The sequence below is a fragment of the Chiloscyllium plagiosum genome, unplaced genomic scaffold (assembly GCF_037043375.1).
Source record: "Chiloscyllium plagiosum isolate Xiang-an unplaced genomic scaffold, Cpla_swu_hap1 HiC_scaffold_17, whole genome shotgun sequence".
Taxonomy (NCBI): domain Eukaryota; kingdom Metazoa; phylum Chordata; class Chondrichthyes; order Orectolobiformes; family Hemiscylliidae; genus Chiloscyllium; species Chiloscyllium plagiosum.
Window position 1 is genome coordinate 42,863,384 of NW_028270155.1, and position 23,869 is coordinate 42,887,252.

General features: G+C 38.0%; 1 protein-coding gene across 1 annotated transcript in view; it reads right to left on the reverse strand.

The window, feature by feature from the left end:
* Positions 1 to 23,869, reverse strand: part of itfg1 (integrin alpha FG-GAP repeat containing 1) — a 237,556-nt gene that overhangs the window by 45,341 nt on the left and 168,346 nt on the right. Inside the window, exon 13 of the mRNA XM_043706920.2 lies at positions 5,145 to 5,188. Coding sequence (XP_043562855.2) covers positions 5,145 to 5,188 — 44 coding nt within the window. The remainder of the gene's footprint in view (positions 1 to 5,144; positions 5,189 to 23,869) is intronic.

The following is a 23,869-nucleotide window of genomic DNA, read 5'->3' on the forward strand; positions in this document are numbered from 1 at the left end:
TCTTTACCAACTGCAGCAGTTTAAGTATTGGATTGTCTAGGAAGTCTTAATTGTGCTTTATTTTTTAGATTCCTTACAGTGTGGAAACAGGCCCTTCGGCCCAATAAGTCCACACCGACCCTCTGAAGAGTAACACACACAGACCTAATTCCCTCTGACTAATGCACCTAACACTATGGGGTAATTTAGCATGGCAAATTCACCTAACCTGCACATGTTTGGATTGTGGGAGGAAACCCAGCATACACGGGGTGAATGTGCAAACTCCACACAGACAGTCGTCCAAGGCTGGAATTGAACCTGGGACCCTGGCACTATGAGGCAGCCAACTCTAAATACTCCATACAGAACTCAAATACAGTAGGAAATGCTATTCCATTACCTAATATAGAAGTTAATGAGAATGATAAAGAAAGCTCCTGAATACCAAAAAGAATTGTCAGCGAAACTCAATACGGACACTACAAGGTCCTTCCAAAGAAAGATTGTGCCTTTGGCTCATCCATCTTCCACTCTGCCAATGTTCAGCTAGGTCATGGAGGACATAGCAAACACCATGGAGACAGAGTTTGGCAAATACAGGACTGCTTCTCCTCAGTGGTCGGGGCCTGGGAACTTCACCTTCAGTAGGTCAATTACCTGTTCAATAATTGTGCTTGAGGATGCATGGGAATGAGCTCCACACTTGAGTAATTAGTCATGGCTTCTGGGAGCACCCCTTGTAACCCATGAGCCAACCCTGGAGATGATATGGGAGAACAAATATTTACAGCATTTTAGAAAGTAAACACCACAACTACTCTCTGGATAGCAGACACACGTCTGCAAGAATAATCACTGTGATCTCACACAAGCTGAATACTGAAGGAGTTAAATCCCTTCCTGTTCAGGAATCTGAGTGCCACATGAGTGCAACCAATTGGCCCTTAGACATGACAAAACCAGCAAAGGATGTAAATCTCATGGCTCAGACAGCATGGCTCTTTGGATCCATGGTGAACTGCACAAGGTTATGTGCTTTCCTAAAAAGGGTGCCTGTGAATTCATCATGGACTAGTTGGTGACTGATTGGGAGATGCCACCTAACCTCCCAGTTGTGCTGTGAAAGGAATTGGTTGTAAAGAAATAAATTCTGCTGTGATATTTAGTGCCGGGGCATAGCGCTGCATTCTAAGCCATGTTTCTGCAGATGACAACATTTTCACCATCCTGCCTGTCTTCGACAGCAACTATGTAGTGAACAAGGTTCCCTGCTTCGCATGGGCAGACTTATTGCTCTTAGAAAGTCATGATCTCACAATACAACAGTCTGGTAATACCTATTCTGAGTTAGTTAGCTAATGAAATAGTGCCCCGAGTATGCTGCATTCCTTGTACCTTGTGAGGGTTATTGTACCAACATATATTTTGAATCAGCCTGCTAATGAAGTAGTCTAAGACAGAAGCATGAAGCAGCATGTATACACCAGAGTGTCTAGAAAAATATCCACCTCAACAGGTACATGCCTCATATATATAGAGTCAGGTCTTTGAAGATATATTTCTTTTGCTTACTGCTAGCAGCATTGCAGAATCTGCAAATGTAATTCCAATGAAACGTGGTAAAACAAAAACTTTAATCAGTTGTCAGAAATCTAAATTTTGGCCTCCCATGTAATTACGTTCCACCTTCCACATTTCTACCCAGGCAGAACTAGGATAGTCGGTCTTCAATATTCACATATTTTGTAGAATGATTTATTAATATGTGAAAGGGCATTTAAAATTACTTGCTCTTGCCAGTAATTTTTTTCTTCACAGTCCTTGCAATACAAACTTCATGATCAAAATAATTGACCTGCTATCAGTGTGGGCATTGTTTGCTGTCCAAGTTGCCTTGGGTCTCCCAATGTTTTAATACACCTGCATCTCCCCAAGATACACAGCATTGAGACATTTAGAACAGCATGACACTGTCGTACGTACGGGAAAAATGCCCACTAAACATAACAAAAAAATTGGGGTTGTTGATTCCAGTGTAAAACTTTTGTTTAGTAATTAAAACTTATTACAGAATTTAACCATTGTGTGTAGAGACTCATTCGTCCCAGTCTGTGCGGAGTTTGCATGTTCTACCCGTGTCTGCGTGAATTTTTGTCGGGTGCTCTGGTCTTCTCCCACAGTCCAAAGATGTGCAAGTTAGGTGGACTGGCCATGCTAAATTACCCATAGTGCTCAGGGATGTGTAGGTTAGGTGTGTTAGAAATGGGAAGTACAGAGTTGTAGGGATAGGGTAGGAGATTGGATCTGGGTGGGATGGTCTTCAGAGGGTTAGTTTGGACTTGTTGGGCTGAATGATCTATTTCCTGTGGGGATATTTCCTTTATACTGTGGGGACTTTACAAAATATAAAGAAGAGTTGAAGTGGAAGTGACTCCTGTCACAGAGCAGTTTGCAATTCTGAGCACTGTCCATCACTAAAGATATGCAGGACCAAAACAATCTACAAAGAAAACAAAACTTAAATCCCAAATATGAATAGGATAGTCTTCTGTAGTATACCATGTCCATATTGCAGGAACACCAGTCAATTTATTTGGTTCTTCCTACTCAAAGTAAGTTTCAGTATTGACTCGTTATTATCAAGCATCCTGTATAAACAATAAGTTAATGATTAACAGCTTTCTGGAACTCATCCAATGTATCCAACTGCTGACACATTTAATTCATTGCATCTACATGAATTGCTTTCTCACTAGCTAATTAGAATTAAGTTACAAATGGACAGATCTGCAATCCCATGAAAACAGAGGACTCCACAGTTCCTTCAGTTTAAACGTTATACAAGATGTCTCGCGATGTTAGTTTACTAGCTGCTTTAGAATCTTCAATAGAATGGTGTGAAAATAATCTATCCCACTGCTAATTTCTACCAAGCTACAAGTAAATGCAAGACAATTGTAATCCTATTGAAAATTAAAAAAGAAAATTGCCACATGTCAAAATATAGCTGATGACAATGATACTGACAATGCAGCTAAAATCCTTTGGTTGTTGCTAAGACAAGTTTACTTCATAAAATTTTGTAGAAGTTGAATAATGCCATATGTGCATTAATTTCACTCAATACCCTTAAAATCACAAAACAAAGTGCCCAAGTTTGGATTCAGATGGGCATCACTGGTCAGTGGATATCATGGAAGGTATTTAGAGAGCAAACTATGACTTATCTGAATATAGAGACAATATTTCAAAAAAGGAAATAAAGATTGGTTCTATTATAGCTTATGTAAAGTACTGAGACAGTTTGGAAGATGGTAAAATTCATAACACAGTTTATATTAAATCTTTGATATACTAAAGATTGATTTGGGAAAAACAAAAATAGATATACTTAATAATTGTGTGGTTCATGCCCAGTTTGAGGATTGCTAAAATTATCACCTCAAATGTTTGCTCCCTATACTTCATATAATCTTTAAACAAAGTTGACAAGGAAAATGTAAACATTTGCATGATAAATTGTGCTCCATTAGTGTATAGGTTTAACAATGATCATCAGTGCTACATTTAAACTTTTTATTGCCTATAATGAATCAAATGACAATTGTTTCAATAGTATAATCTTATTATGGTTCTTCTGAATCAAATTAGTTTCAGGATGCAAACTAATACAAAGTTAGCATAGTCAACAAAACAAAATGAATATTTAATTTGGAAACAGCAATAGACCATTCATCTCCTTGAACCTGTTTTATCATTGAATAAGATCGTTGCTGATCTGATTTTGGCCTCAAACTCCACATTCTCGCCTATCTCAGTCGCCTTTGACTCTCTAAATGCATAGCTCTCCTGACACAGCAAAATAACTCTTGCTAGAGTTTCAGGTCACTTTCAACAAAGTACTTTAGCCAGCTGTGGGTTATTAAGGTTTGCTACTGGAGTTTTGTTTTTGAGGTTGAAGCAGGATATTGTTTTAGTTGCAGAAGCTCTTAAGTTCCTGACATTGAAAATCGATGTTTATCTTAAATGCTAGCAACTCCGGTGCTGTTTCACCCAAGATCAGATTGAGTGCAGACAGGTTATCCACATCTTTTCTATTTTCTCAAAATGGAATCAGATATGGAGCAGGATATTCTTTTTAAATCTACTGATCTTTAAGGCTTTGAAGAATTCATTTGATTCCAGAAGAACAAATGATGGCCTTTGTTCATAACCTGCCAAACATGATTTAAATATTCCTTCCAGATTATTTGGTTTACATTTTGAAAAATACTGAACATGCCAAGGGTGTTATGAGAGGACAATCTCTTGTCGAGTCATTTTTACCACCTACCTATTCTAGTCTAACTTAAACTGATTAAGCTGAAACCAAAGAACTCTTAACTCCTTTTCAATATAGATAGGAGAGTAATAGCATTCCAAAGAATAGTCATGCTAGCCTCAAAACATTAACTCTGTTCCTCTCTCCACAGATGCTGTCAGATCAGAAGAGTCTTTCTTTCTTTGTATTTCAGACTCCAGCAGTCACAAGTATTTAGCTTTGAAGAAAATAAATCCACAACAAGAGATGCTTATTTTTGAGGCGGAATGCTTACATAGGTTGGTTCACATTTTGAAAACATCTGAATTAATTGAATTCCATCTTTTGAAAGGGATAGACCACAATCCTCAATCCTCTCTCTCATCCAAACTCATTAAACCTAGGTTATTTTATCAAATGTGATTTGGATTGAAGAAAACAATTACCAAAAATACAGTAACTGTTTAATTTATTATTTGAATATGATAAACTTTATAGCAAAAGACCTTAAGTCGTAATACTATATATGACATTAGATACTCCCATATTGGATTTACTGTCAATGCCTATGCTATTGTTAAGCATTACTTGCTCAAATAAAACTAACTATTCTAATTTACGCAATGAGATGATTAATATCTCAATTTGTTCTGTAAACAACAGAGCAGCATTCACTAATTTGATTTTTGAATTTTATGTAATACAACTTCTGTATTGCAATTTCACAGCAGAATGCACAGGGAAACATACTCCTTATAGCCACCTAGCTCAAATGCAACTAGTTTAATTATGATACATATCAAACATTTTTAAGAAGTCAGTGTTACTTTTTGACATATATAACCAACAAAGTATTACTTACAGTGACTTTATGTGGGCAATCATTAGAACACAATCCACTGAGAACTGGGAAAGGAAATAAACAAGTAGTGTTAAACTTTTTTTTAAGGACGAACACAAATTATTTGAATAAATAAATCTTTGATTTAAGTACATGCACACAACTAAATCCTCATTCTAACTTCAGAAATCTGGGAAACATGTGGAAAGCAGTTAGCTAGAGAAAGGCCCTAGAACTGAGGGATAAAAAAAATCACAAGAGTGCAATATCATTATGGTAAATTCCATAAAGAATTTTCCATTGAAATATGCGACAATCCTGTTCCTGTAACAAGCCTTTTTTTCCCCCAGAGATGTCGTAAAAGACAAATACTCTGAAAAGTTTGGGGCTGAATGGTTTTGGGGCCAATTTGATTATAGCTAACAGATACTGCCTCAGACACAAGGCTTTCAAGTTTAAAACAACACACTTGCACATTGAAAGGGGAGTGGCCAGTTTTCCCAGCTCAGCTTTTCTCTGGTTTGGTTTGGTTTTTAATGGTAATGTGGAAAAGCTGCTGGACTCAAAGAAGCAGGTCCAGGATGGTACTCTCTCTCTGACTTCTCTCCTGTAAGATCCTATGTTTGATTTATCTTTTGTGCAACATGGTGTTTATATGAATTGTTGCAAGTATTGGGAACATCATTATTAAATTGGGATGATCTGTTGAGTTTTCAGATAAGCTAAGTTATTCGGTATTCAGTATCCTTTTGTTCGCGCTTCATTCAGCAAACCTGTCAGTAAACTCTGTTTTTGTTTAAAACTAAGTGGTTTGACCAGCAGCATCTCTCCTGGAATATCTATACACACCTGCTAAGAACAACTAGCAAAGTTAGGGTCTGGGCTACCTTCTTGAAATGTTTTGAGGGGTCTGGCCTGGTCCATGACACATACCTGACAGAAAATGATAAAAATATATAAATAACAGCAGCTGGTGCTCACTAGTGCAATGCTAATTCTCAGAACTTTTTCTGTACTTCTGTAGTTCTATAACAACAAACACTTCAAAATTATCAATTTACATCATCAATCCTCTATTTAGTTCTACAGCAAATTAGTGAAAATTACTAATAGCGTCATAGAGATGTACAGCATGGAAACAGATCCTTTGGTCCAACCCGTCCATGCCGACCAGATATCCCAACCCAAACTAGTCCCACCTGCCAGCACCTGGCCCATATCCCTTCAAACTCTTCCTATTCATTTACCCATCCATATGCCTTTTAAATGTTGCAAATGTAGCAGCCTCCACCACTTCTCTGGCAGCTCATTCCATCCCTGAGCCATGTATCTGTAATTGCTATAATATACCAGTCCCATGCTCCTAACCATGCCCTGAGTTCATCTTCCTTCCCTTAGGCCCCTTGCTTTGAAATAAATGCAGTTTAATTTATTAGTCCTACCTTGTCCCTGCCCTGCCCTGACCTGACTGTTTGACTCGCTTCTGTTCTCAACTGTACCACTGTCGGATCGATGTCTTTCCTCACTATCTCCCTGTGCTCCATCTTACTAGTTTAAATCCTCCCGTGCAGCTCTAGCAAATCTCCCTTCCAGTATATTAGTCCCCTTCCAATTTAGGTGCAATCCGTCTTTCTTCTACAGGTCACTTCTACCCCAAAAGAGATTCCAATGATCCAAAAATGTGAATCCTTGTACCATACACCAGCTCCTCAGCCATGCATTCATCTGCTCTACCCTCCTATTCCTGCCGTCACTAGCTCATAGCGCCGGGAGTAATCCAGATTACAGCCAGTCTCAATACCAGAAACTTGGATGTTCGTGCTACTTTCCCCTGTGAATCTATCACCCCCTACATTTTCCAAAACAGTATACTTGTTTAAAATGGGGATAGCCACAGAAGACGCCTGCACTAACTGTCTACCTCTCTTACCTTTCCTGGAGTTAACCCATCTATGTGATTGTATCTATGACTTTTCCCCCTTCCTAGAACTGCCATCCATCACATACCATTGCTGTTGCAAATTCTTCATTGCCTCCAATTGTCCCTCCAACTGATCCATAGGATTCACAACCAACAGCATTTATTGCAGATATAATTCACGGTAACCCGTAAACTCTCCTTAAACTCCCACATCTGACAAGAAACATATATCACTCTACTATAGGCCATTTTTGCTCCTTCACAATCTACAGACCCAGAAAATAGCACAGTCTTATTCCTCTACAAAGCACTGCTCCAGGTTAAATTAATAATTATGGTTTATTTTTAAGTTTAATCAAGTGACATATCTCAAGAAACATATAATCAAGAAAGAACCCACTCTGCTCACTACTGCAGACCTTCTGTAGGCCACACTTAAAACTATTCACTTATCTGATTCTGTGCTGTGACTTCGCCCAAACAGTTCTTCCAAGATCAGTTGTGAATTTCACTGTTTGTTAATTTTCCCAGACACACTCCGATGTCCAGCGATACATGAATTCTAACAGCAAAGGCAGTAACTGTACAAGTACACTGTGGTGTCAGTTTATTTCTCTCTCTCTCTCCTGCACTGACCTCACCATGTGCTTCCTTTGTCTGTTCTTCTCCCTTTTAAAACTGCAATTGTTTTGACTTTTTTCCCCCAAAGTTCCAAAACAATGTAACAGTATATAAAACAGTAATTGCTGCTCCTGGAATTCAAGGAAATCACCATTAACACCTAAAATACCAAAAAAAAAAGGAATCAATTACATATCATTAACTCCAATGACATTAGAAGTCTGCAAAAACCATTTTTGTGATTATCAGTATGCTAAAATTAATACCATTTTAACCCTCTATAAAATCAAAAATGAGTTTCCCCATATCAAGTACAAACAGCTTAAGCTTAAAAAAAAACTGGTTGTTACATGCACAATATTCATCATCCTGGCATCAACATAAATTCTTTTCATTGAACATCTGCACTATAATTACTGAAGTACACGGCACAAATTTAAAACATAGATGCTACCACATATATTTGTGAATGCTCCAGTCTCAAGAACATTAGACTGATAAACTGCCTGACAAAATGCTTTGAACAATAAAGTTTAGTTGCAGATTAGGGGTAGGCAATTAATAAAGAAGAAACTGTAGATTGTCAATAGAAAGAACCTGCATTGATGTCAGGATGATGAATATTGTGCATGTAACAACCAGTTTTTTTAAGCTTAAACTGTTTGCACTTGATATGGATAAACTTATTTTTGATTTTATAGTGGGTTAAAAACGGTATAAATTTTAGCACATTGACAATCACAAAAGTGGTTTTTGCAGACTTCTAATATCATTAGAGCTAATGGTATATAATTGATTCCTTTCAGCAATCATTAGAAATTTTCACTAATTTGCTATAGAACTAAATAGAGGATTGATGATCTAAGTTGATAATTTTTAAGTGTTTGCTGTTATAATACAGAAGTACAGAAAAAGTTCTGAGAATTGGCATTACACTATTGAGCACCCGCTGCCTGTTATTTACATATTTTTATAATATTGTGTCAGCTGTTTGTTATGAGCCAGGTCAGACCCCTCAAAACATTTCAAGAAGGTAGCCCAGTCGTTAACTGTGTTAGTTTTTGAAATGCTAACACGGTAAATATATCATGCAAATTTATAAGATGTCACTTCTTAAAGTTTAGAATAAGGTAATTTATTGATGTCATTAAGTATGGATAGTAGGAAGCTGTGGTACCATAACTTATATTGACCAACACAAATGGAAATCATGAACACAATGGATCTCAATCTGCAATCTATCAAGATAATTTGTGTTCAGGCAAATGTTGCAGATCATCAAGTATAGGAACAATTCAAACCTAAAAGCTGTGTAGCATGACAATCATGTGGAATAGATTGCTACACAATGCGATTATCTGTAGCTGCAGAACATGAAAATTTGATGATATTCTCTAAAGAACATTTCCAAGGAAACAACTTTTCCTTTAAGCTGAAGTATACAATTTTAGAAAATCAATCAAGCTAGGTTTCTGAATGAACTCTGACTTATGAACATATGAAATAGGAAAAGTAGACCATTTGGCCCCTTGATCCTGCCCCACCATTTAATAAGATCATATTTGATCTGTTTGTACTTTGAATTCTACACTCCAACCTATCCTTGATAACTTTTTGATCTCTTGTCCAACACAAGATCCTGTTTTGACTGCCATCTGGGCTAGAGTTCTAAAGACACATAACCCTCAGAGAAAATAATTCATATAAGGCCTTCTAATTTTCAAGTAGTGCCCTCTAGTATCAGACTGAACTGATCCACAAGAGGAAACAACCTTTTCAAGTCCAACTTCTCAAGGCCATTCAGAATTTTAAACACTTCAATCACTTTTCTAAACTCAAATGGAAACAAGCTAAGACTGTTTAACCTATTCTCATAAGATATTCTACTCATTCTAGTTTTCTATTCTATTGATTGCTATAACTAAATATAAAAAGCCATGCAGTAATGGTTACTGGAAAGACAGTAATTTATTTTCCACTTCAATAGTAATTAAAATAATCAAGTTTAATTAAATTACCAAAGCAAAAGCAAGAATGTATCTTGTTTAATTTCAATCTGACTCAATCATAAATTGTCTTTATTATTATCCAAAAGAAGATCAAATATTTGAAGACATTTTCCTAACACCTTGAATTTGGGTAGAATGCCGAATCTTATGCTCCATTGACTTCCATTCAACAAGTATTAGGACGTAGGTTAGATGCCTCAACTGAAAGCGCTTCATTCTCACTGGATGCATTAAGTTAAAGTCAATGCTCAAGGCATTTGGAATAACACTAATGATGACAGATTAATTTCACATTATTCTAAAGATAAAAGGCATCCACTCTCTCTCATCCGAGCAGTACTATGTGCATCCGAAAATGAGCTGCCAATCTGAAGCTACAGCTCAGGGTTAAGCATACACACTAACAATCACATGTGACCAAGAAGAAGAATTCGACAACGAACAGAGCAGATCAAAGCTTTCCAGTCTTAGCTCATTTATTGTGAATGACAGAGGCCATTGGACACTCTGAAAGCAGGAAGCATGTTTCTGCTGATGGGTGAGTCCCGAACCAGAGGACACAGTTTAAAAATAAAGGGTAGGCCACTTAGAACAGAGTTGAGGAGAAACTTCTTCACCCAGAGAGTGGTGGGTGTGTGGAATGCTTGGCCGTGGAAGCCAAGTCTCTGGATACTTTCAAGAAAAAGTTGGATAGAGCTCTTAAGGATAGTGGAATCAAGGGTTATGGGGATAAGGCAGGAACAGGATACTGATTGAGGATGATCATAATGAATGGTGGTGCTGGCTCGAAGGGCAGAATGGCCTACTCCTGCACCTACTGTCTATTGTCTAAATGAGGTGGTGGCTTCATAAATGTCTCAATCCTGAATGATGGCACAAATCAGAATGAGTGTAAAATATAAGGATGAAGCTTTTGTAACCATTTTCATCCAATATTGCTAAATAATAATGGCATCCATCTCAGTTACTTGCTAAGGTCCAGACCATTTCAAAAGTCAGTTTTCAGTCATTTTGACTTCGTCAGTATGATGTCAAAAATTGCTCAACACAGGAAAAGCTACAGGTCAAGGCAATATCCCAACTCAAGTGTTGAAGAATTCACTCTAGAAAGAGTTGAACATCTAGCCAAGCTGTTGCAATACAGCTATAATACAAGCATCAGAAAGTGGAAAATTGCTCAGGTATATTCTGTCCATACGACATATCTAATATGACCAAAGCTTACTCTGAGTAACCAGCAAAGTAATGGAAGGGGCTGTCAGCAATGCTATTAAACTGAACTTACTAGATCAGGTTACATTACATCGAATATATAACACAAAATGGGCCATTTGGTTCAAGCTGGCCTTGCTGGTGTTTATGTTCCAATTGAGCTCTGTCCATTCTCATCTAAATCTGCTACTGCACCCATCTATTCCCTTTTTCCTCACAAGCTTATCCACCTTTCCTTTAAATACATCTATGTTATTTATATCAATCACTCCATGTGGTAACAAATTCTGGAGAAAGTAATATAGAAAGGAATGTAGATTAAATCAACTGGTTATCCTCAGATACAGTAGCGCCTCGACTTACGAACTCAATCCGTTCCAGGACCCGGTTTGCGAACCGAAAAGTTCGCGAACTGAATCAATTTTCCCATTGTTCAGATATTTCCGGAGTCTTTTCTCTTTTTTGTCTCTTGGAGGTTGGTGATGCTTCAAGAAAACGATCCAGAGAAACTTGTTTTTTTATTTGTTGCAGAATTTTCCGAAAATGGGACATCACATTGTCATCTAAAATGTTCACCTTCGCTCGTACCTTGAATTTTGTACGTATATTGAAGCAAAGTTTTACAAACAATCCTGTTCGCAAACTGATTTGTTTGTGAACGGGGTCGTTCGTATGTCGAGGCGCTACTGTAAACGTAAAAATCACACAACACCAGGTTATAGTACAAAAGGTTTATTTGAAAGCTTGTACTTTCAAATAAACCTGTTGGACTAATACCTGGTGTTGTGTGATCTTTAACTTTGCCCACCCCAGTCCAACACCAGCATTGTATCATCAGATAGAGCATATTGGTCATATCTAGTGATTTAGAGTTCAAATCCATTCTTTGAAAATTGTGAAACTAAGTACATACATTAAATTTGTTGGCTCGCACTGGAAAAACAGCATGAAAACTGCGAGGTTGCTTAAATTAAAATCTCTTTTTAAGATCAATTTTACACATTCTGAAATATGTTTAACAGAAGCAAATACAGCCTCTTGAGCATTTTCCTGAAATTACTATTAAGGGTGTGGACAGAAAGCAAATCACATTAAAAGAGATCCATAAAGAAAATTAATGGAGTGGGAGCAGATTTAATGTGGGTGGTGATAATTAACCAGAAATTTTATGTGATTTGAATTCAAATGAATTTGCTGAACTGACTCTTGGAGGGAAAATGCCTGTATTAATTCAGTCATAATTGCATTTTAACCTCAAAACAATTAGTTTAATATTTTGTTTCTTCAGATTAATGCAACAGATTTTTAAAAAAATGCGAACAGAGGATGAGAGTCATATTGGTATGGCCGTATTTCTTGTCTATTCCTAGTCATCCTGAGGGAATTAAGAGTTAACCATGTGGTTCTAGGAGTGGAGTTATGTACTGACCCCATTACATAGATTCTCTTCAATGAAGGTCTTGAATATGTTGGATTTTTATGAAAAATGATCAGGCTTCATTCTTATTTTTGGTGCTATCTTGGCAATGAACCTACTTTAACAATTGCCACCTCATATACTAATTTAGTACCATGCTATAAGATCTTATCCAAATGTAACTGTTTTCGAACACATACAAATATTATAGAACTTCCATTTGAATTAGTTAGTACTAATAAATAACTTCAATTTAATGGTACATTTTAAGATTTCAGATCTTCTTAACCAAGGGATGAGACTGCAGCATTGAAACAATACTTACTTATAACAATGTGTAAAAGGTTGCAAAGTTACCATTCAAAATGGATTTCTAATTTTCACAAGTAAAGGATATTTTCGTAAACATATCTTAGGCATGGCTTCCCAAAGTGGGGTCACAATTTAAGATGTTGGACTTGCAAGTTCAGAGGAGGCAATGACTACTGTGGAAATGCAGTCAAATTTATAACAGCTGTGTTCCTATCCAACACAAAGGCCCCCACTCTCACAGGCCCCCACCCCACTCTTCTTCATTAGCTTTCTCAGTTCTCAATGAGGAGTCATAACAATTTTCAAATCTCAAAATCAGGTTATGGCGGGAAAAAGCTTGGCAAACAATGACATTAGTTGTTGTAATTACTAAGCTTGCACAACGTATGTAGTAAACAATCTATTACAAAGCAGGAAAGGGAATGGTACCTAGCTTATTAAGATTACATTAATTAAGGACAACATAAAACTTTTCAATTATTCACCCAAATATTAAATAGTTTATTTTATAATCACCAAAATGCAATTTAGACTACAGACAGACTACTCAAATGTCTTCAGGATGTTAAAAGGTCATATAGCTAGCTAATTTGAATTGGGTCACTATTGCAATGAAGGAAAATACAACAGCCAATTTGTACTTGGCAAGGTCTCACAAACATCAATATAAGGTTGTTTGTTTAGTTTGTACATCTTCCCCATGTTTCCATTGGTTTCCTCAGAGTGCTCCAGTTTCCTCCCACAGTCCAAAGATGTGCAGGTTAATTGGATTGGCTCTGCTAAATCACCCTCAGTGTCCAGGGATGTGTAGATTAGGTGGATTAGCCATTAAACATGGGAAATGCTGGAATAGGGAAGGGGGTGGGTCTGTGTGAGATGTTCTTCGGAGGCTCGGTGGGGACTTGATATACTAACTGGTCGGCTTCCACACTGTTGGGATTCTATGAAGTATGGACTGAAGTCTATGTGCATTCTTGGACTTCATTAAAAACTTTGAATAGAAAAACATGGAACTATTTAAAATTTAATCAGCTCATCACCATATCAGCGAAAACATTTGACAAGTTGGAGAACAAAATTTCAAGAAAACTTGATTTTATATGCATAAAATTAAATCTAGAAACACAATATTTATATCACACTAGAATCGTTAAGTTGATTTGATGTGTCCCTACAGATTGCATATAAAAATGTACTGGAAGGCACGTGGAAATAGGTTCAAAGGGCTTTTAAGAATGAAACAGAACCAAAGAAAATGTCAGTAAGAACATATTGCTTGAAACATTAGTCAACCTTGTACTGTTTTGTTCCACTGAAAGAGCAAAGATAATATTAGTTTTTTAGTTTTCAGATTATGTAGTTTTCACCTGAAGCTACGTGCAACATGTTGCAGATTACAGGATTTTCAAGCATATTATATGCAACAATAAATAAACCTGAATGAAGGGAGATCAAAGTTGAATTTATAGTCTCCAAAGATGACTGAAAGCCCACAACAATCAAACAATAGTTTCTTAACTTATATAGCTTAGGATGTAGCTTGATACAAAAATGTTCATTTATTTGGTGTCTTAAATGCAATACTATGCCAGCGATGTTTCACAGGACCATTAATAAATTTGCACACAGAGACACATAAGGATATATTAGGACAAGTGTCACACAGGTAGGTAAAAAAGTAACATAAAGGAGGAGAAAGAGGGAGAGAAACGTAGAATTTTCAGGAGAAAGTTCCAAGGTTTTGGGCCTTGGTCGCTGAAGGCATATTCAGCATTGGTGGAGCAAATTAAAATTGGGTGCACAAGAGGCCAGAACTAGAAGAGCAATGGTCTCTAATGATTGTATGCCTGGAAGAGTTAACAGAGATGAGTGTCACAAAAGGGGTCTGAAAACAAGAATGAAAATTTTTAAAATCAAATTGCTGTCAGGGAGCCAATATAGATCCACAAGCACAGTGGTGTTGGGGAAGTGAATACTTCGGAAAAACCAAATTATGGGATATGGACAACTAGATTGACATCTAATGCTAATCTTTAATTACCTTTGAGAAGATGCAAGTGAGTCCTTTTCTTAAATATGACTGAAATGGCCTAGCAAAATATTCAAGGGCACTAAAGATCAATCACATTGCGGTGGGCCTGGAGTCATCAACGGATCAGGTATGGTTAGCCCCTGCAGGAACACTCGTGAACCTCAGGTTTTTATGAAAACCTGTTATTTGAAAGGTTAGCATTAGCGACAGTTGTTTCTTTAAACCAGATTTACATAATTATTTGAATATAGGTTCTGTAACAATTGCAGTGGGACCTAAATTCATATCTCTTGATTATGAACCCAGGCGTCCAGATTACTCAATCAGTAGTATTATCATATTCACTTGGTATTAGTGGAATACGGACAGCAGAATTTTCCATCAGCATAAATTTATGAAGCATGTAGATAGGAGGCCAGTATGAAGATTACTACAATAGTCAAGTCTAGATATGAGAAAGTCATAAATAAGGCTTTTTAGCCAAAACCTAGCCAAAGGTAGGTTGTAAGGAGCTCACATATTAGAGATGGAATGAAGTATGTAGGTATGTCGTCAGAAGCACATCCCAGAATCAAACCTGATACTAAGATAATCTTTCTCAAACACGTGCTAAATCTACCAAATCAACTAAGCCTTGAAATGGACAGATAGATAGCAAACCTGAGTTTGGCAGATATAAGGACATTTGTGAAAATTTGAAGTTGCAGCCTCAACGTTATTCTTAGTTGATACAATTCTATGGTGTAAAATAGCCAATCTCAGTCATTAGGTGGCTTGTTTTGAAAAAAGAGCTGTAATAAAGATGTATGTTTTAGGGTATGACAAAGTGGGAACAGCTTTAATTAATAACAGATGGCAATTCTGGGACTTTGATTCCAGTTGTTGTACAAGGTGCTCAAAACAGAAACATATTCCATTCTTCAGCTTTGATTGGAATCATCTTCATAAGCTGAAAACACTTATGAAAGAAACATTATGTACTGACATCAACAAAGTACAATCATCAAACATTTTCACATACAGCGAGAGCCTTATCTACAAGATGATAATAGGAAGACTACAATTATGGGGAGAGGCTCAAGGAGCATTCAGTATTTCAGTATTGAAGGGAAGGATGGAGCAAATTTAGTAGAGATCTTGAAACTTGCACAGAGTTTTGACAAAGTTAATTGGGAAAGATTATTTCCTCTGATTGGGAAGTCTGTGACAAGGGGTTTTAAATTTAAAATTGGTACAAAAGGGTTTCAGTACAGTTTAAGTTCAATTTCTTTCCCTGACATGGATACAGGGAATCATACACATCAGACCTTTGTATATTTTAGGACAGGTAATCATTTGAAGCAGAGCAAGACAAAAGCTATGGGGAAGAAGAGGGGTAGCAAGACTAGTTTTCATGAGTTGAACAAAAAAACAAAACTAGCACGGAAGGATGGGCCAAATATCTTCCCCTTGTCCTGCAAATTTTTATGGTTTGATAATGTCCTTTCTGGAAAAAGGTAACCTGTTACAATAAGCTACGACAGATGTAACTGTCCTTCTCAAGATTTCTTTTACATATCACTAACATGAAGCGTGATTCATTTTTTTTTAAAACAACAATTGATCATCAAATCTAGGAAGTAGATTGAATGAATTAGTGAGTGTTATTATTACCATATATGCTCACTTAGCTCTTTGTTAATTACATTCTCTCCCTTGCATTTCTTGTTAAGATTATCAGTATTAATAATTTAATTAAAACACTGCAACATTAAGTAAACAGAAAGTATGTTCTGACATTCGATGGCATTACCATTACTGAATCCCCTGCTATCAACATCTTGGGGTGTACCATTGAGTAAAAACTCAACTGGACTATCATGTAATATAGCGGCTAGAAGAGCAGTCAGAGGTGAGGAATACTGCAATGAGTAACTTACCCTGCTTCCCCAAAGCCTGCCCACCATCTACAAGGCACAAGTCAGGAATGTGATGGGATACTCTTCAATTGCCTGGATGAGTGCAGCTCCAAAAAACTCAAGCAGCTTGATGCCATCCAGCACAAAGCAGCCTGATTAGCACCACATCCACAAATATTCCCTTTACAAGTGACACACAATAGCAACAGTGTGTACCATCTACAAGATGGCTTGGAAATTGCTGTTCTTTCAGTGTCATTGAGTCAAAAACCTCGAATTCCCTATCAACCGCACATGGACTGCAGTGGTTCAAGAAGGCTAACCACTATCTTCTCAAGGGTATCTACGGAAGGGCAATAAATGCTGGCCCAGCCAAAGAGGTCTACATCCCATAACTGATTAAAAAAATAGTTTTCATTAACCACAGAAAATCTTTGAAAAATTTGGTGAAAAATATCATACTCTATTTCTTGCTCCATAAGACCACTAAGAAATAGTAACTGGGATAGGCCATTTGGCTCCTTGAGCCTGCTTCACCATTCATTGGGATCACAGCTGATCCAACATTCCTATCATTCATTTTCCTGCTCTTTCCCCATAACTCTTAATTTCTCTACTGATCAAGAATTGGTCTCAGCCTTAAATGTACACAAAGACTCTGCACCACAGCTATCTGTGGCAAGGAGTTTCAAAGAGGTTCAATCATCTGAGAGAAGAATTTTCTCCTCATTTCAGTCTCAAATTTGGCATCCTTTTATTCTAAGGCAATGTCTTCTGGTCCTAGACTCTCAAGGGTCCAGGACTACTGAAAATATCCTGCCCAGATGGAGACTGATCCTCCTTGGCTGGAACATCTGCAGGCTTTTGCATCATGGGCAGGAGAGGTGGAGGACTTAAATACCTCTGGAGTGTCCTGACAGAAAACTTCAGGGACTGTTGTATTTGGCTCCTCTTCTCTATGGGTATCTGTTGGCACCATCCTGTTTCGTGAAAGGCAAAGTCAGCTGCCCCCACCTTACCACTTCATTGATGCCGAGCATTGATGGTTACAGAAATAGAACGAAGGTTTGTATGCATATCTGACAGACACTAAGTGCACTGGACGTGGCTCTCCATGAAGACAGCAAGATGTATACATGCTGGATAATGTTGGAGGACTCCTTCATTCTTCAATGCAGTTTACCAACTGTCTTTGACAAACTTGCCTGCTGTTTCCATTCCTGTCTTTGCATTTTGTCAAGTTCATTTATGGCTGAGACTATGTCTTCTGCCTGGGCTATGTAGGTGCCTGGTCTCCAGCATTCTTCTTAAGATTCAGAAACTTGAGCCATATCTTCTTCATCCACCTGTGCACACATGTCAGTGATGTGCTCACCAGATTGTGTTCCACAACCTAATCTAGATAGAGAACCACTGAGGTGGAAGTCTTTGAGCCAGTGGAGGCTGCAAATGAAAGCTTCTTTAACGCACTCTCTGAGGCTTCAGTGGCATCTGCCTCAGGAAGATAAAGTAGACCTAAGGGTCTCTAGTGCTAGTGTCTCAGAGAAGAAGGTTTGCTGAGTGCCACTAATGCATACATAAGGCTAGAGAGGGAATTAGTTGCATTTGGTGAACAAAAATGTGTGCAACAATTACATTGCACTAGTGTTAATGGTAAGGCAACACAGCACAACACAATGAAGACACCGACTTGGTGGCCCACTGAGGTCTCATCACCACCACGAGCTGTCCTCCAGCCAGCTGGAGCATTTTCTCCTTATATGGTTGAAGGAGCCTCAAGTCCACCAACTCCTGTGTTCTGGAATTGCTACTGCTGGTCCTTCCAGTCTGGCGGTGTGACAACTTTTCCTTCTATGAGACAAAGGAAGGGACTGAATTTGATGTAAGTGGATGGAAGAGCCATTAGTGGAGGTGCAGGGGTACGAGAGTTGGCAATGTAACACAGGTGCTTGTGTATGGAGTGTGTAGGGAGGTATGGGTTAGTAGTTTGGGAGGGTGAGTTGACATGATGCATGGAATAGAGTGAGCTGTTGCCCATGAGCCTTGGTGCGAGATGTGTTCCATGGCAAAGTTACAGTGAGTGTTGGCCATGCAAGTGCAAAGTAGAAGAGAGCAGGTTGTTAGAACTACCCCCGTGGAGCACAAAAAAAATCACTTGCATACTTTCTGCACTGTTGTGCATTATGTTTTACTGAGGACATAGTATTGATCCAGACTGCTTAGGCAAAGTGCAAAAAAGACCACCTTTATTCGAACCTTGAAATGATTTATACCAGCATGGTCTAAGAACACTCATAGCTCATGTTATGGGTCAGAGATTTACTTCATGGGTTCCAGTGATTCTCCTCAGTGGCATTCACATAATATGAAAGGGCTTTGTAAGTCTGCAAAAAAGTAAAAGAACCTTTAATCCTTTGAGCCAAGTTATGAGTGGCTTCTTAGTCCCATTAATTGTGATTAAAACTGCTTTTATATCATTGGTGCGTTGCTAACTTCTGAAATGCATGTTTAATGCAGCTGGTGGCAACACCAGAAATAAACTTTGCTCGGAATTACGATTAAGAAGAACAAAGGTTTGCTGGTTTTCCTGACAGTTGGCTTCAGTAAATCTGACAACTTTATTTAGAATACTGCTTATTGGAAACTGGCAGCACTAGCAGAAGAACCAATAAAGTAGGTGAAATATATTGGCAGGAAGAATAACCTGTTTCATTCAATCACACTATCTATTTATCAGGAATTAATTTTGTCAAGCTGATGACCATCTATTGATTAAAATGTTCTATACTGATTACTGAAGATGATCATAGACAATCAGTAATTTTCTGAATATTAATTAAAATGGTGTACTCAGGGAAAGATGATTGAGAATGAAAAACAGTATGAACTAACAAAAGGTACAAATGGAGTAATGCAGTATTTAAAAGATAAAAGGATATAGAAATGGGTTTTGAGGACAGCTATTACAATGTGAACGTAAGAACTCTGATGTGAGCACTGTTCTTAAAATCAATAAATACTCATTCCTTTAATAGCACAAGTGTAACTGAAAGCCAATGCTGTATTAAAGCAAGCAAAAAATCACTATCACTTAGAAGTAGCTTTGAATGTTGTAATTGGTTGAATTCATCAACACAGATCAATAGGACCTTTATAGTGGGTGTCCACTAACTAAACCAGACATGATGTCAATAATGAAGCTTTTTAAATAGTGGTTCAGCACAATGCAAATGATATTGCCTCTAAACCATGCCAAGTAGTCAGGTCTTACTACAATTTGAAACTACCAAATAATTTCTCCCCATGTTTCTTTGTAGCATCTTGGATATTGGTTTGCAACATCTGTTCTGAGTTGAAATTATCATTTGTCACCATTCTGAAACTACTTAAAAGTATCTAGATCATCAACATAAAATACTGCTTGATCAGCCAATCTTTAATGACTCTTCACTTGAAATCATGAAACCTCAGAACTGTACTTTCAAAGATCATAGATTCAAATCTAGGGATTTTCCCTCTGTGGAGAGGTTGAGTTCTTAGCAAATCTGTCATTGATATTAGTCACTGACCTCTTAATTGATTTGGGAACAGGCTTACTGGCTTTGGTGGGCATCGAAAGTTGGAGGCCTGGATGTAGCTCATCACATTACCCACTGAAAAGATTAATCTTTTTTCCTGTTGTTAATTATCTCTGAGGGATTAACGTTCACTGTCACAACTCCTTTCATTTTGTATATGGTTGTGGAAGCTACTATTGTCTTTTTTATTTTACATTTTTTTGATAATTTTCCCTCAATCTCCAATTCTCCCTCCATCATTTTAGACATCCTTTGCTGGTTTGTAAAGTTTTCCCAATGTTTGGAAGCATTGTGCATCTTTTCTTTCAATTTGATACTGTTCTGAACTTTCTCAGACAGCCAAAGACACCCTTCTTGTAGAGTTTTTCTTTCTCTATGGAATAAAAATTTCCAGAGTTATTAGGTGTCGTTTTAAATATTTGCCACTGCTTCTTTAAAGCCTTGCCTTTTAGCTTATTTTTCTAGTCCATTGTAAATGCCTTTATTTAAATTTAAAACAATTGTTTCTAACTCAAATTTCTCAGTTTCAACCTGAATGGGAAATTCTACCATACTATAAAAGGTCTTACGTAGTGCATCCTTCACTATGAGATAATTTGTTAATCCTGCCTCAGTACATATGAACATGTTTAAAATTCACTGATTCTTGCTTGACTCCAGAACGTATTGTTCTGAAAAACTGCACCGAATACAATGTATGGGCTAATTTTACAGACTAGCCTTTCCGATATGATCTAATTTATACAATGATTAAAATCTTGAATGATTATGTAATGCTTCCAATGGAAATCCCTATTATTTCTTGTATTTTACTTTGTCCTATAGTTAACTACTGTCAAATGGCTTATATACAACTCCCATAAACGACCGCTTCCTTTTGACATTTTTCAACTTCACCCAAGTGAGTCTACATTTTGATTCTCCGAATCAAGATCATTTCTCACTCTATTACTGTTAGTCTATTGGCAGAGTTGCTCAATCTCTTTTCCCTAAGATGTAGGTGCAGAAGTAGCCATTCAGTCCATCAAGTCATTCAGTGAGATTTCTGCTGATCTGATAATCCTCAACTCCATTTTCCTGCCTTTTCTCTATAATACTTGATTCCTTATGGATAGATTTTCAATCTCAGCTTTGTATACACTTAGTCAATCAGCCTCTACGTTAAAGAATTCTACAGATTCACTGCTCTCTGAGTGAAGAAATTCCTCCTCAGCTATGTCTTAACCGAGTGACCTCTTACTCTGACATTATGCCCTCTGGTCCTAGATCATGCCACAGAGGAAACAACTTCCCTGCATTACTCTGTCAAACTGGCAGTGAATCTTGTTTGCTGCAAAAAGGTTACCTCTCATTCTTCTGAAAATGAGTACAGATTCAGCCTACTCAACCTCTTCTCATAAGAAAATCCCTACATGTCCAGGATCAACCCAGCGAATCTTCTTTGGGCTTCCTTCAGTACCAGTATATTGCATAGTATCTGGGCACCAGAAATGACAACGATAAAAACAGCTATGTTAACCATGCAAAGTCATCCTTACTAACATCTAGAGCTCTTTCACAGACTAGTCAAGCAACAGCCTGACATGCTCATACTTCACACACAATGGCACAGACACCGTCACCACCATCCCTGGATATGTCCTGTTCTATCGGCAGGTCAGACCTAACAGAAGTGGCAGCACAGTGGCATACAGTTGGGAGGGTCTGGGAGTTCTCAACATCGACTCTGGACCACATTAACTCTCATGACATCATGTTAAATATGGACAAGGTAACTTCCTGCTGATCACCATGTACTGTCCACCTTTAGCTGATGAATCTACTCGTCTATGTTGAGCAACACTTGGAGTAAGCACTGAGCATGGCAAGAATGCGTTCTGACTTGGAAATATATTGCTGTCCCTTCACTGTCGCTGGATCAAAATCTTGGAATCTTGGTCACATGAATGACAGCAGTTCAGGAAGTCAGCTTACCACCACTTTCTCAAAGGACAAGTCATAAATGCTGGCAACAATGGTTACATCCCACAAGACAATAAAAAAGATCTGTCACACCTCACTGGGGCAGCATGCTGGAAACACACCTCATCTATTGAATCCGTTGCTCTCGATGTGGTCTCCTCTATATTGGGGAGATAGGACACAAACTTGCAGAACATTTCATAGAACATCCCTGGGACACATACACTAAGCAGCTCCACTGTCCTGTGGCTGAACGTTTTAACATTCCCTCCCAGTCTGCTAAGGACAGTCAAGTCCTGGGCCTCCTCCACTGCCAAACTCTAGCCAGTTGATGCCCCATCTTCTGCCTTGGGATTCTCAAACCACACAGGATCAGTTGGAATTCACCAGTTTCTTCATTTCCTCCCCCCACTCCCCAACTTATTCCAGATCTAACCTTCCAACTTGGCACCATCTTCTTGAACTCTCCTACCTGTCCATCTTCCTTCCTACCTATCCACTCCACCCTCCTCTCTGACCTATCACCATCACCCCCCACCTTCAGCGACCTGTCACATTCTAGGCTACTTTCCCCCCAAGCCCCAGCCCCATCTCCCCTCCCATTTATCTCTCAGCCTCCTTGGGCCACCTCCTCGGGCAACCCCTCATTCCCGATGAAGAGTTTGTGCTTGAGACGTCAACTTGCCTGCTCTTCGGATGCTGGCTAACAGCTACGCTTTTCCAGCACTACACTCTTCGACCCAGATCTATAGTCTGCACTTTCTCTTGAAAACAAAGACCTTCTATTCCAGAATTATCACAAAAATTAACATTATTTATCCAAGTATGCGAAGTTCCCAATGTACCCGTCAGCTTGATCCAGGCTAGCGGGATACACTGAGGTAGTTTCTGTACTTAACAATAACTACTGTTTATTACAGTTATTGCATAGTTATTTACCTATGGTTTGAATCCATGATCCATGGACATATAGCCCAGCTAGTTAAACCTCTAACTCCTTCTAACAGCCCTACCCTGTACACACAGATGGACAGAGATAGACAACAAATTGGTTGAGAGTGGAGCAAAATAACATTGAGGAAACATTTCAGTGGTTCCACTCCAAAGGCCTCATTTAGATGGTTCTTGAAAAATTACTAACAGTGCATCACTCTCACTGCAAATACTTCCTTTGACATCCCAGGATGCATAGCTTCAGGTTCAGGGGACTTATTGGCTTTTTGTCCCTTTAGTTTCCTTGACTGTTTTTCCCTATTGATAGCTGTTGTATTAATTTCCTCTATTCCTTTTGCCCATTGATTATTTAATATTTCTGGAATGTTATTAGAATCTTGTGTACTATGAAGATAGATGCAAAGTACTTATTCAAATCCTCTGCTGCCTTATTTCATCTCCAGGCTCCCAATAATTATTTTCCAGCCTTATTCTCCAAGTTGCCTACGTTCACTTGGGTCTCTCTCTTCCTTTTTACATACTTAAATGAGCTTTCGTTGTCCATCTTAATTTTATTGGTAAGTTTACCCTCCAAGTTTATTTTCTCTCTTTTTACCAATTTTTCTGATCACCTTTTGTAGCTTTTCTTTTAAACTTCTCCGAGCCTCTGGCTTACCCCTAATTTTTGCCCCACCGAAAGAGATTAGAAAACGTGATTAATCATGATTACTTTATCCACTTCCTAGAATCCTTCTTTTTCACAGAGTTATATTATTGTTGAGTGAGGAACTATTTTCTTAAATGTCTGCCATTATTCCTCAATCACCTTTTCTGGCTAACTCCTTTCCCAA